The 14,661-nt window shown below is 45.3% G+C and overlaps 1 protein-coding gene across 7 annotated transcripts in view; it reads left to right on the plus strand.

Annotated features, from left to right (window-relative positions):
- The window catches only part of MGAM (maltase-glucoamylase), a 74,847-nt gene that overhangs the window by 20,830 nt on the left and 39,356 nt on the right, over window positions 1-14,661 (plus strand). For all 7 annotated transcript variants that reach the window (XM_066262482.1, XM_066262478.1, XM_066262481.1 and 4 more), the window contains 11 exons: window positions 1,067-1,161; window positions 4,454-4,574; window positions 5,594-5,703; window positions 6,633-6,784; window positions 7,340-7,511; window positions 9,300-9,399; window positions 11,516-11,628; window positions 11,907-12,032; window positions 13,119-13,250; window positions 13,399-13,515; window positions 14,343-14,456. In XM_066262482.1, coding sequence (XP_066118579.1) covers window positions 1,067-1,161; window positions 4,454-4,574; window positions 5,594-5,703; window positions 6,633-6,784; window positions 7,340-7,511; window positions 9,300-9,399; window positions 11,516-11,628; window positions 11,907-12,032; window positions 13,119-13,250; window positions 13,399-13,515; window positions 14,343-14,456 — 1,352 coding nt within the window. The remainder of the gene's footprint in view (window positions 1-1,066; window positions 1,162-4,453; window positions 4,575-5,593; window positions 5,704-6,632; window positions 6,785-7,339; window positions 7,512-9,299; window positions 9,400-11,515; window positions 11,629-11,906; window positions 12,033-13,118; window positions 13,251-13,398; window positions 13,516-14,342; window positions 14,457-14,661) is intronic.

Here is a 14,661-nt window from a genome sequence, read left to right on the forward strand (position 1 = left end):
TGGCACAACTATGCAGTTCTTTTAATCCAGCAGTTTTTTATAACATTTGTTTTTATATACATTTTTTATTCTATTTTTATTTAGAAGTTTAATTTAATGGGGTGACATCGATCAGAGTACATAGGTTTCAGGTGAACATCTCTGTAGCACTTGAACTGTTGATTGTGTTGTGCGCCCATCACCCCAAGTGATCCAGCAGTTTTGGATTAGAAACCCTAATGAAAAGAAAACCGATGAAAAGCCTCATTGTTTTAACTTAATGTTATTCATTCACTGCAGTGTCTTAGAAGTCTCACTTCCTCACCTTTGAGTGTATTAAATGTGCCTTTTAAACTTTCACTCGCTTTTAAATCAGAATCAAAGCCCTTGGGCGGGTTCTAGCTGTCAGTTTCTGGGCTGGTGGGCTCCCTTCACATTTGATGTCATGCGAGACTGACGTTTACCTGAGACCGCCGTCACTCAGATGTGTCCCTTGTGCTGAGTGATGACATTCAGGAGGGACTGCCTGTCGACTGAGCAAGGCAGAACTGAGGTTACTCTGGTTCGATTAGTAACATTCCAGTCAACAGCGTAGTCTGCACAGGTTCCGTGTGCAAAGCCGTGGTGACCCAGCTGCTGGGACTGGAGGAAAGCAGATCTAGACAATGCACAAGAAACTGGGGTGGCTGGGGTCCAGCCATACTTAACAGTCAGGCTGTGACCTGGTTCGGCCCACAGGGCACTGTTGCGCCGACCCCTGGACCAGAAAAGGCAGCCTTGGTTTCTGCCTCCCTGAGCTTCCAGTCGAAGGCCAGAGTCAGGCGCCTTGCTCTTGCAGCGCCGTGTCACTGGGGAGGGCCTCGCTGGTGAAAGGAGACGACATGGGTGTGCAGAGAGGTGCGCGCAGTCAGCAGGAGCGCTGTGAGGCTTTGGAAAGCGAATGCATTTCCAGCCCGTGAGCGTGAAACCCAATCGGGGTAGCGGAGTTTGCGTACCTGGAGGTGTTGAGAACCATGGGGATATTGAATGCCCGTGACAGTAAGTCTGTCTGATAGTCGTTTTACCTTTGCTTTTGGGGTAATCGAAGGTCCCGGGACAAGCACCCCTCCCGACCCTGCCGACTGCCCGGTGGTCAGCGAACTGGAGCGGATCAACTGCATCCCTGAGCAGCTACCCACAAAGGTTTGCGTTATGGCTCTTGTTTCCATTTAAGAGTTTATGCTGTTGGAGGTTTTTTTTTTTTAATTTTATTTATTTATTTACTTATTGTGTGTGTGTGTGTGTGTGTGTATCTTTTGTTTTCTGTTTAAAACTCACAGAGAGTTGTTTGCATTGCAGCTCTTCGTGGCTCGGGCAAATGAGTCCTGTGTCCATGCAGGTGTGGCGGCATAGCTTCGGGAGAGGCAGAAAGAGCTGCGAGATTCTTTGGGGTTGACAGATCAGCAAATAAAAGTGCAGACAGACGAGTTCAATTTGACTTTCAGATAAACAATTAATAGTTTTATATTTTTTAAAAGTTCATTCACTAAAGAGAAAGAGGGAGAGAGAGAGAGAAGCATCAACTCATTGTTTCACTTAGTTTCATTTACTTGTACACTCATTGATTGCTTCTCATATATGTCTTGACCAGGGATTGAACCGATAACCTCATTGCATTGGGACAGTGTTTCATCCACTGAGCCACCTGGCCAGGGCCAATACTTCTTTTTAGTGTAAGAATGTCCAATGCAAGACTTGGGACTCAGTTATCCTGGAATGGTTCTGTCCTTTCCTCTGGCCACACTATTCGCTTCACTGGTTCTCTCTGACTCTGTTACAGCCTCTGTTTCTTGCCCTTTCTCTGACTCTCCTTTTCCTTCCAGAATTCCAAAAGGTTATCTGAGTCTACAGTAAAAAGTCATTCACATGCACAAAACATTTAGAGTAAGGACAAAGTTTCAAGAGCCGTGCTCTGGAAGAAGAAGGCAATAAATACCAGATTAGAGATAGTGCAGGCATCCGCATATTGACATCAGGGCAGGGTTTCAAGATCATCAGCTGAAGTCCAGCTGCCATGACTGTGAAATACCTTGCACCTGCCATATCAGTCACTTTCCACACTGAGAATGAATGAACACTAAGTACAGCCTTCGGGGTGAAGTCCACTGACATGAAAAGGCAGGATTGTATCAGACCCAGAAAGCCTCTTGCTGCAGGTCTTGCCTGGGCACATGGCACTCCCACATTGATCTCTGTGGCCATCCTGTTGTCAGTGGCCTGGGACCATCTGTGCAATGCTTAAGAGTTGATGCTTTGGTTTGTCTGAAGGTCCTAACACCAAAAGATGTTTTTTAATTTTCTTTTTTTTTTCTTTTCTCATTATTTCTGGAAGCTAATGTCCAAAACCAAGGTGTGGGCAGGGTTGGTTCCTTCTGAGGACTCTGAGAAAGAATCCATTCCTTGACTCTCCTAGATTCTGGTGATGGACATCAGTTCTTGATGTCCATTGGCTTATAACTACATCACTCCAATCTCTGCTTATCACTTCACATGGCATTCTGTGTGTGTGTGTGTGTGTGTGAGTGTGTGTACATCCAATTTCCCATTTTTACAGGGACAGAGAGAGAGTCAGAGAGAGGGATAGATAGGGACAGACAGGAACGGAGAGAGATAAGCATCAATCATCAGTTTCATTGCGACACCTTCGTTGTTCATTGATTGCTTTCTCATATGTGCCTTGACTGTGGGCCTTCAGCAGACTGAGTAACCCCTTGCTCAAGCTGGCAACCTCAGGGTCTCGAACCTGGGTCCTCTGCGTCCCAGTCTGACACTCTATCCGCTGCGCCACTGCCTGGTCAGGCCAATTTCCCATTTTTAAAGACACCAGTCATCATGGATTTAAGAGCCCACCTACTCCAGTGTGATGTCATATTAATGAATTACATCTGCAACAATCCTATTTCCAAATACGGTCACATTCTGAGGTACAGAGGATTAGGGCTTCCACATGTCTTTTCTGGGGACACAATTTAGCCCATAACATGGACAAAGGCCGAGAGGTGGGAACTGTGGAAAACAGAAATGATCACAACTCGAGCCTTGGGTATAGACTGGGATGGTGTAGGTGCTGCCAGAGTGGGTGAAGTGGCAAAGAGAGAGGGGGTGGGAGATGCACCAGAGGGTGGGGTGCGCGAGGCTCGTGGGCAGGGTGGACATGCAGGCCGAGGAGGCAACCTGAGCCACGTCAGCCTCTTGGAGTAGAGAAAATGCCTACAGGCTGCAGATTGGAGCAGAGTGATGAGGCAAAACGAACCAGGACCTCCAGAGGCTGTGTTGAAGGCAAAAGAGCGATCCACTAGAACAGATAGCTGAGGATCAGGAAATGCCCAGGACAGGATGAAGCAGTGCCCGGTCCAGCTGTTGGAGCATGGAAGGGCAGCTAGCCTGCTGAGGTAGGATGGCATGCCAGGTAGATCAGTTGGCCTTACCGAGACTCTGGTAGTATTCCGTCCCCTTTTTTCATCTGGTGTCTTGCCCTGACCTGCTGCTCTTGGATTAGCGCAGATACTTGCCTCCTTGGAGCAGAAAAGGTGGGTGTGGAGTTTGGAAGACCATGGGAATCAGGTAGAGGAGGGGCTGGCTTTGCTCTGCAGCAGCAAGGATCAGCCATGTAAGGCCAAATGGAGTCGTGTAATGAGAAGCACAGAGAGAATAAGAGTCTTAGATATAAAGGAAAAAGAAGACACAAGGGAGAAAGAAGAACAGAAGCACTTCACTCAGTATGGGGCCAGAGGCCATGAAGCTTAGTATCTTGGATTACAGGTTTGGTTAGACTGTATACAGTTTTCTTATTGTCAATTCTAGTAGAAGAGATAAACCCAGAGAGTCAATGAGTGGGAAAGAAAACAGGAACTCCTAAGACATGAAGGACATACTGTGGTGCTCGAAGACAGAGGGATTGGTATTATCAAGGAGAAGGTGAGAGCCTTCGTAGAGATGGGTAGGGTTTTGACAGAGATGGGAGGAATGGAAAGTGATTTCAAGATGCAAGAGATGACGTAAAGTAAGGGACAGAAGAGGAAACTGTGGGGCACATATATGACAGATTAATGGTTTCCTACAACCAAGATAGAGGGTGGGTTTTTAAGCCGAAACCTATATATATGAAGCTCCAACTGTAATTTTGGATTACTGGCAATAGTAACTATATTGTAGTGTAGAATATTTAAATAGATCTTTCAGTTTTATTGTGATGACAGATACGGACTGTCATCCCTACATTGTTATATAATAACAATAACCAGGAAGGGGCACAGGCCAGAAAAATTGGTTTTGAGTATGAGATCTGCATGGACTGGGGCAGGCCACAGTTTCTCTAGCCAGCGATTCCCTTGTTTGTAGAGTGAAGGGAATGGTATCACAAGCTCAAACCGCGTCCGTAAGTGATAGTGTTCCAGTCCCTAGTGGAGTTACTTGGACCACTTCTCTATTGCAGGCCACGTGTGAGCAGCGTGGTTGCTGCTGGAAGCCTCAGGGGTCCGCCAGTGGGCCCTGGTGCTACTATTCTAAGAACCATGGCTATCGAGTGGAGGGCGGCCTTGCAAACACAGGTGCAGGTAAGCCCGGCCCGGGGGCAGGTGCTCTGGACCCTCTGGGAGTTGGCTCTGCCGGCTCCAGAGGGGACCTTTTGCAACATGCAGAGTTCGCTCTACACGGCCACATTTGCACAGGTGGCAGAAGGTGGGCATTGCTCGTAAGCAAAGACTAGATTTTATTTCGGCATCAAGGAAAAATCACCCTGCCTTGGAACGTCTGAGAGACATACTCTCTCGCCGGCTCTCCCTTCATGTACCTTTGTAACCGTGTGCAAACACCATGCCCATGACTTCTTTGGTCTCCAAGTTTCTAACTTTTAAAGAAAGGGATTTGAACTCAGTTATCTGAGACTACTCACAACTCTTAATACAATGTTGTTTTAATGATGTGAAGACAATTCCAACTTCTTAAACATTTTTTTGAAAGTTAGCCAATGTCGGTGTGCATGAACTAAACATCCCCTCTTTCCCCTCCTACCCTAAAAGGCAGGGCATACTAATGACCACCCAGGACGTAACATAAGCTGACTGTTTGGGGGAGGCTCTCAGCATAAAGGAAGAGGCCTGCTCCCTATCCAGAGGCTCTTGCCTGTCGGGCTCTTCTGAGGTCTCCGCTCTCAGCTGGCTTACGTAACTAGTGAGACGGCATCGATGTACATGATCACCTGTAATGCCACATGAAAATAACCGTGAAGGAATATTGTAGCTATGCTAACCGAGGGCTGAGAGTAGAAAGGGTATGTGATTAACACGGAGTAACGGATGGGCTGGTGGAATGAGAGTTAGGCCTTTTGGGGAAGGTTTCCCAGCACTCTTGTAGAAGAGAGGCATGGTGTTTGGGCAAGGTGATGACAGTACCTACCTTCAGATTCTGGCAGGAGATTGTATGAGTCTGTGATGGGGTATATGTCTGTATCTTCCCTACGTTGGGGGAAATAAGGGCTTTTCACCAGCCCCTTTGACGTAAAGGCACATTGTTATGTGTCTGTCTTTTGGGAATGTATACAGCCAGGTCTGCCACCTTTTCCTCTCTGTTTCAGGGTTCACAGCCCAGTTGAAGAGGTTGCCTTCTCCGTCCCCCTTTGGAAATGATATCAACAACGTCCTTCTCACAGCAGAGTATCAGACATCTAATCGTTTCCACTTTAAGGTTACAGTTTGTTTATTTAGTTTATTTATTTTTTTCTGAAGTGAGAAGCAGGGAGGCAGAGAGACAGACTCCCACATGTGTCCGACCAGGATCCACCTGGCATGCCCACTAGGGGGTGATGCTTTGCCCACCTGGGGCTTTGCTCTGTTGCAACCAGAGCCATTCTAGTGCCTGAGGCAGAGGCCATGGAGCCATCCTCAGCGCCCGGGCCAACTTTGCTCCAATGGAGCCTTGGCTGCGGGAGGGGAAGAGAGAGACAGAGAGGAAGGAGAGGGGGAGGGGTGGAGAAGCAGATGGGCGCTCTTCCTGTGTGCCCTAACCGGGAATCGAACACGGGACATCCACATGCCTGGTTGATGCTCTACTGCTGAGCCAACTGGCCAGGGCTTTGTTTATTTTTTTAAAAAAATCTTAGTTTGCAAGGTTCTTGTTTCCTACCTGATAACTATAGTTACTAAAAATAGAAAATTTTGCTAATGGAGGTCTTTTTCTCCACTGTCATTATTCTTCACGCCTGTGTGTCGAAGGCATCTGTAGTCTTCCTTCAGTGTGGTAACGTCCTAACTATATATTACAGTTTTCTTATGAGCTTTTGTTTTCACTTATTTGCCCTTTACACCCTGTGAAATGGAGTAGGGAGAGAAAAACATGACCACTTCTTTGAAAATTCTAGAGCTACTCCATCTCTGCAGACCTGGGGTATAGCTTTTACCTAAAGGCTAACTTATGCCCAAGTGTCCAACATCTGAGTTTGATAATATACTGGGTGCACGTACCTTAGACATAATGCCATTTGGAACAGTGCCCGAGTTCCCGAACCATGAGCACAGACATCGAGAAGCACTGGTGTTGGTAGGGATGCTTCTATTCGGGGAAAACGGAGAAGAAGTGTTCATTTTGTTTTTTTTTTCCTTCATCCCTCGGGACAGCTAACTGACCAAGACAACGGCAGGTACGAGGTACCCCACGAACATGTCCAAGCCTTCAGAGGAAGTGCTGCTGCTTCCCGGACCTATGACGTTGCGGTCTCTGACCAGCCATTTAGCATCAAAGTGATCAGGAGAAACAATGGCCGTGCTCTGTAAGTCTGGAAAAAGCTACCCGGGGAACCGAGTAGGAAGGGGGAGGGAGTTGTGCAAGCTCGGGGGAGGGTGCGTTTCAACATTATTTTTCAAGGTTGCGAGTACCCTGTTGGAGACCAGACTTTTCACCTCCAAATGAATGTACATTTTTTTCTACCTACCTTACTCTCCTCTGCCCTTCTTTCTGTTGTTGTCATTACTAAACATTTATTATAGACCAGACACTGGGCATCCCTCCCTTTCTTTCCTCCGTTTATCTAATCATGGTCATCCACCAGTAACTGTTTACAGAATACCTACTGTAATTCAAGAGTAGTCCTCAGGTCATGTGATAGGGTGTCTATGAGACAAATCTAAGAAATGTGGCACACGTACCTGTCCTCAAGAGCCCTGATCTGTTCGTGTCCGAAAAATGTCGCAGGAGGACAGGTGGGGCCGGTGAAGTAGGGGTATTCAGTCCTTGGCGTAGAAAGACCACTTCTCTGGGCACTGTGTTCTCTCCACCGCACTTGCCCACTGTCCCTGTGTTCCCTACCTCCTTCCCCCGTATGTAGGTTTGACTCGAGCATTGGACCCCTGCTGTTTGCCGATCAGTTCCTGCAGCTCTCCGTCCGGCTGCCAAGCGCTAACGTGTATGGGCTGGGAGAACATGTGCATCGGCAGTACCGCCACGATATGAATTGGAAGACCTGGTCCATGTTCTCCAGGGACACAACCCCCAATGGGGTAAGCTTTCCGGGTCGCCCTTCACCACTGAATACAGAGCCTCATTCTTGAAGGTCACTCCCAGCTGGACAGTATAATGGTTAAGAGTGAGGTGTCAGGGTGGGGCTGTCTGGGTCTGAATCCTAGCTCTGCCAGTTACCAGTTATGTGGTTCTGGGCAAGTTATCTCTTGTGTCTCCAGTTTTTCATCTACAAAACGGGGGTAATATACCGGCCTCATAGAGTTGTGATGGGAATTAAATGAACTGATACACATACAGTCTCTAGAAGGATGTCAGCCACACAGAGAGTGCTCAGTGGATGTCAACTACTTTTTCATTATATATTCCTCTTGAACTAACTGGTCCTGGAGAAAACACTAATACTGACTGCACAGTACGTTTGTTAGGGTCTCCATATTTCAGGTTGACCTTTATAAATCTCCAGCTTACCAGCTTTGTCAGCAAAATAGCATACAATATCAACTACAATACCATATTAATCATTCTCTGTGTGAAAAATGTTCAGGGCAGTGAAAGAATAGTTCTATTGTTGTTGTTGATCATTTCTTTTCTTTTGCTTTTCTGTGTTTATTTATTTTCCATTTTGACTGCTAAAGCCCAAAGCAGAGCTATTTTCTAGGCTCAGCAAATATAGGGTTTGTTCAGCAATTATCCTGTCTAAGCAGAACTAGTGGCTAGATGGTTAAAAAGGGGTCAGTGGAATAACTTATTGGCTATTCTATCCAACATTACTATTTTCCCAAAGGACTCTGGAAAAAATAGGTATAATTTACTCCATTTAACCGATGAGGAAACTGAAGCTCAGAAAGGCCAAATAACCTCCTCCCCTATGTAAAAAAAAAAAAAAAAAAAAAAAAGAAAGAAAGAAAGAAAGAAAATGTTTGTATGTAACAGAGATAAAATCTGATCCCTGGCCTTTTGAACTTGAAACTATGCTCCTTACTATGCGTATACCTAGCAGAAAAAGACAGAAAAGATCAGAGCAGCTCCTCTGGGAGGGGCTGGTGATGATTCTTTAATAAGGAGCCCCCCCTCCCAGATCCTTGCTACCTAAAGTGTCCAGTGTGGGCCCTGATGTGGGAAAAATGTGGGCTGTCGGATCCCTTTTCTGTCTACTAAGTTAGAATACACATTTAGCTAAGAGTCTTATATAATTTGTATGCACAGCAAAATTTGAGGAATGCTGTTCTAGAGCAGTGATTCTCAAACATGACTACACGTTGGTCTCACCTGGGGAAATATAAAAAGTCAATGTTCCCCCTCATCCTCAGGAATTCTGTTTGAATTGGGCTGGGATGCAGCCTGGGTTGAGAATACCTCTACTATACTATTCTGAAGTCTCAAAATCTGAACTCGACTGGTGTGAAGACTTGAATCGCTATCTCAAGGAGAGCGCCATCTTGTGGCACATTAGAAGGGTGACTGATTGATATTAAGACTTGATGGAGCTTTTGCAGATGGGGTTAGGTCAATAAGATAAGCCTCTTTGAGAGGAGAGCTTCTTAGAACTTCAGTTTCAAAATTCTTGTTCTCTCAAGTCCTAATACCTAGCACGAAGCTCTCATATTTTTTTAAGATAAATGGTCACAGCAGGCTCATTCAATAGGGGAACCACTAGTTCGCTTGGTAACATCAACCGTATAGTTTCAAGATTTAGTCACATCTTCTTTGACCATGAGTTCCCTGTCACGTGGTTAACACTGATCTCCTGACCTAAGCCATTTCTGGCAGAGTGGGGTTTAGACTATTAGACTGTAAATTTGTGGTTTTTAATGATCTTTCTGCAGGATGGAACGAATTTGTACGGCACACAGACATTCTTCCTGTGCCTTGAAGATGCTAGTGGACTGTCCTTTGGAGTGTTTCTGATGAACAGCAATGCCATGGGTAAAGTACTACAGGGATATTCATGAAAAAATGCATAAGCGTGCTCTTCAGTCCCTTTCTTACAGGATGGTGATAAAAGGAATGGACCCTTTGGGAATGGCTGAGCCATAGCTTAAGGCCACGTGTGTTGACCAACGGCAGCCATTAGTAGGGGTTTCTCTCCCAGCTCATGATTCTGCTGAATGTGTTCTTCTTTGTTGGAATATTTTCTATTACAGAGTTAAGACAGCAAGCTCTTCCTTGTAATCAGAGGCAGTTTCTACCAATGGGTTCTTCTCCTTCCTTAGACTTCCATCCAGAAGAGGGGTTGATATAAGCTCCGGTAGGAAGTAGCCAGTTGCTCTGGGCCTGTTGATGACAGCAGCTGGGCCTGACCAGGGAGCTACAACACTGAGCAGTGAATGTCACAATTAGACACTACAGGGGTAGCAAAGTGGAGTGGCAAGGGTCATGCAGAGCAAGATCAGCTTGTCTAAAACCAAATAGTGCACTATCACATGATTCTAGAAGGTAGGTAGCTTCCCTGTCCTTGATGGTTTTAGACTAAAGCAATGATTCTCAACTCTTTTTCTGCTTGCAGCAGTAACAACTGATCCTAGTGGCAATGAGTCAATCACCGTAGGGGAAGAAGGATATATCAGAGTCTCCCAGGGTTGATGGTGGCCACAGGACATTGATCTCTACCGTTTTCTCAGCTGGATTTGTGATGCTCAGAACATGGCCCACAGGTGGTTTGTAGACAGTTTCAGGTCTCCAGTAAGATGAGTGTAGAAATTGAGAGTAAGAGTTGTCGAAGCATCCAATACATGCATAAACCTTTTTCTTAGTAATTCATTTTAATGTTATTTTACAAAAGTATCAGTTGTCAAAGAACTGGAAATTTAAAAACTAAGATCTGATCGTTCACTACAGATTGAGAATCAGTGATCTAAGATGGTTCTATGACACCCAGTGGAATTTTAGATGGTTCTGAGAGGTACCTAGTCATCTCAGAACAGATTGAGACAGTACAAGGATTGTACAGTTTCAGGTAGTTGAGAGGAGCCAGAAAGCAAAGGAAAGGCCACAGGGTACTAGCTACCCTGTGTGAGGGTTCCCATGGCTGTAGAGTACATTCAGTAGATTTTGAGGCCTTTCACCCCTAAATGCAAACAACGAGTATAGGGAGGCCTCAGTTCTGAGAGTTGTGATTGGAGCTAAAAGGTGTTTTGAATGTAGAGTATCATCTCTGACTTTTTTCTTACATTGGCTCTTGATTGTTGTGAGATCCATTGAGGCTTCTACCTCACTCAATGTGTCTAGTTGGGTTATATTCCTGCAGTAACGGTGGAGTATAAGGTAGGAGTAGCATGTGATAGGATTGTGAATGCCATTTTATTTCCCTCTACCCTCTTAAGTTCAGTATTTGGTGGCCTGTGAATCAAACTGACAAAGAACAGGTTAGCAAGAAGAAAGACAATTTATTTACATGTGCAAAATGCATACTCACACGTGTGCTCTAGGGAAGAATGACTTAGAGAGGTGGTTATAATTTGGGGCTTACTTATCATCCTAATGGGTGAATGGGAGGGAGAGAAAGGCACTTGCGATGAAACGAATGACTTAGAGGAGGTGGGAGGGAGAAAAGGCACTTAGGGGAAAGCACATGACTTTTTGGAAAGATAAATGAGCCCGTAGGCGAACAGTTGGGAGATGTGATGTTCTTGTGACAATATTTGCTTGTCTCAGAGAAGGTTACGGTTGCTCTGGGGGAGGAGTTTATGACAACTGTGTACTTTTAGGTTGATGAGTATCTTTATTCTAAAACAGTTTTTATGCTACAGTGGCTTATTCTGGACTCCTTCATGAAGTTGGTTGTTTTTTTGTGAATGGGTCCAGATGCTGGAGTGAAGACATTCCAGTCACCAGTTATCAAAATCTGTCACAGAGCCAATGCTTGGACTCCCATTTGCTGTGGGCGTGGCCTTTGATTATCAGAGTTTGTCCCTTTGTGTAGAAAAATCTTAGGATCACTTTACTAATGTTCAGATGGCAGTGATCCTCTGCTCTGGGGCTTTGTCATTATTACTCTAGAGTAGGTTCTAATTTTTATTTTCTTCACTTTGAATCCATCAAGAGGTTGCCCTCCAGCCCACACCAGCCATCACGTACCGCACCATCGGGGGCGTTCTGGACTTCTATGTGTTCTTGGGAAATACTCCAGAGCAGGTGGTTCAGGAGTATCTAGAGGTAAACTCACATCCTGACCATGACTGAGACAATCCTAAATAGCAAGTTCAATGTGAAAGTGTGACTCCTGAAAATCCGCTATTATTCGGAGCTGTCGTATGCCTACTATTACAAATTGACCCCACCCTCAGTGATTTATAAAGGGACCAGGGAAGTAGACTAACCGTCTATCATTAATGAAAAAAAGTGTGTGTTGGAAAATGGAGTTTGTTTTGTGCCCCTAAACCAATGGTTTATTAACCAAAGTGGCTAATTTTTATTTCAAATATTTCTTTCAGCTCATTGGCCGGCCGGCCTTGCCTGCATACTGGTCACTTGGATTCCAGCTCAGTCGTTATGACTATGGGAGCCTAGATAACATGAAGGAGGTTGTGGAGAGGAATCGGGCAGCCCAGCTCCCCTACGTAAGCCACGTTTTAAAAAGCCTCCACAAATAAAAGAGTTCCCTTGGGAATAATTGTTTATATTATCTCCTCCTGAGTTCAATATATATATATATATATGTATAAACATTATATATGTTACATTATATATATACACATATATGTATTAACATTATATATGTTCTTTTTAGTAAGAAATAGTACTTAGAGACCGCAATTATGGAGTTAGGGGGCAATCTGTTTATTGCCTCTATTTTTTTAATCATATTTTTTATTAGTAACATTTTCTTATGCTTACTATAGTAACTACACCTCATATCATATGCATTTATTTACCTCATGCATTTAGTTCTCAAGACTTTTTGTATTTTAAGTGAGCAAAAGGATACAGTACATAGATGTAATAAAGTATTTTTATGTTTTGGATGTTTGGATGGCTAAATTTGAACATGTCTGCTGTATGAGGCAGGGTGAGGTTTTACAAGGGAGCAAAGGGAGAAGCCCAGGAATCTCTGGAATAACCCTCTTCTCTCCCATAATCCTCTTTTCTCCCATCCCGGCCCCTTGGAGGCAGACGTCTGGGTCTAGAACAAGAGTCAGCTTCATTCTGGGCTCCACTATTTTTGTACAGGTTAGATTAGGCAAGAATAATCAGCAAAGAAGAGTCGAACGAAGTAAAGAAGCAACATGACAACGTGGGGATGGTACAATGAGGGTGATGACAGCCCCTACCCGCCTTGTCTTGTGGGTGGAGTAGACTTTGGGGAATGGCTCTATCTCTGATAGCCTTAGTGATCTGTCATTGTTGTGGTTTGTTGGTGAAATTGGTTTCTAATGCCAACGGCCAACAACAAGGTAGGATGGGTGGTGCAGTTATCTTGATTCAGGGGTGGGGTCAGGCCTTAGGGGAACAATGGGTCTTTTGTTTGGAAATTACCATTGGGAAAAGAAACACTTAGATGCCAGGCCCTGATTAGGAACCCTGTTTGGAGCCCGGCACAGCTTGAGGGTATTTCCTGAATAATGTCAGTGACCCTTGGACTGGCTTGTTCAACAAGGGAAATTCCTAGGCAGGCACTGAATTGTGGACCTTGGGTGTTCTTTCAGGATGTTCAGCATGCTGATATTGATTACATGGATGGGAGGAAAGACTTCACTTATAATCCAGTGGATTTTAAAGGCTTTCCTGAGTTTGCTAAGGAGTTGCACAATAACGGACAGAAATTGGTCATCATTGTGGTATGTGCCACACTCGTTTCCCCCCAAACTGGGCACTCGCTCTTCCTTTTCCTGCACCCAGCTCCCCTTCCTCCGTCCCCAATTCCCAATCTCCTTTTCATGCCTCTGACTTAAAGCTCTGCCCTTTGTTGTGTTTCCTCCTGCGTAGGACCCAGCTATCTCCGACAACTCTTCCTCAAGTTACCCCTACGGCCCCTACGACAGGGGTTCAGATATGAAGATATGGGTCAGTGCTTCGGATGGAGTGACTCCAGTCATTGGGAAGGTAACTTAATGGGGAAGCTGGGGGCTGGCAGGGCGGCTGTGCCTGTGTGTGTGTGTGTGTGTGTAATTGTTTCACATTTTCAGATGCTTTATGTATGCTGGGGCTAAACTTTCCCTGTCCTTTCGTCCTCAGATACTGACCACTCATCCTAGCCCCTACATTCCCTCCACAGCCAAGTCCCTGTACACAGCAGCCCCCATACTGAGTGTCCACCTTCCTCCCCCATTACTTTCCTGGCACCGCTCTGCCAAATGGCACCGTTGCCTCCTAACTGGCGAACCCAGTGGAACTGTTTTCAGTCCCTTTTCCTACTCAGTTTCTCTGTAGCATTTGACAACTTCGACTACTTCTCTCTCAAGCTTTTCTTTGTCCTCGTTGTCCGCGAAGGTGTTACCTGCCGGTTCATGTCTATTACCTCTGCTGGCCCGAGTACATAGTGTCTGAGGGGAAGTGGACAGGCGAGGTAGAAAGAAGAGTAATTGATGGTGGGAACCCACAATTGGTCATGGACCAGTTGAAATTTCTATATCTCTCCCTCATTTATCATTCCTAGAATTGGGGCTAGAGAAAGTCAGAGGGAAGGATGGACCGGAGTTGAAGATTAGCACGGACTTAACCAATTTTTTAAAATCAGTGTTTTCTCAAGTGACTGAGTCCTGACACGTAGTCTAGTACTTGGAGTGCTTCACGTCTCTAACTCAGCAGGACCCGTGCCTGGCACCTCTGTTGTCATGATCATATGAGGGATTTTTCCCAAAGTACTCTCTTTCATGCTGTAGTCATTTAATTTACTTTGATCAATGTGTTTTCTCTTTCCCCTTCTCTAGGTTTGGCCTGGAAGTACTGTGTTTCCTGATTACACCAACCCCAACTGTGCTGGCTGGTGGACAAGAGAGTTTGAGCTTTTCCACGATCAAGTGGAATTTGATGGAATCTGGATTGTGAGTTCTTAATGTCCCGATTACTAGGTGACTGATGTTCAGACTGTGCGGAACGCTGTCATTGAGTCGGGGAGCACAGGGGGAGAGAGGCGGGGAGGGCAAGTATGGCGAGACTTCTAAGCATCTCCTGCTTTGTGTGTGTTACATGCCGTTGAGTCGGCTCCGACTCCTGGTGACCCTGTGAGTGACTGACGCCCACAGTATC

This window comes from Saccopteryx bilineata, chromosome 2, assembly GCF_036850765.1.
Source record: "Saccopteryx bilineata isolate mSacBil1 chromosome 2, mSacBil1_pri_phased_curated, whole genome shotgun sequence".
NCBI lineage: Eukaryota > Metazoa > Chordata > Mammalia > Chiroptera > Emballonuridae > Saccopteryx > Saccopteryx bilineata.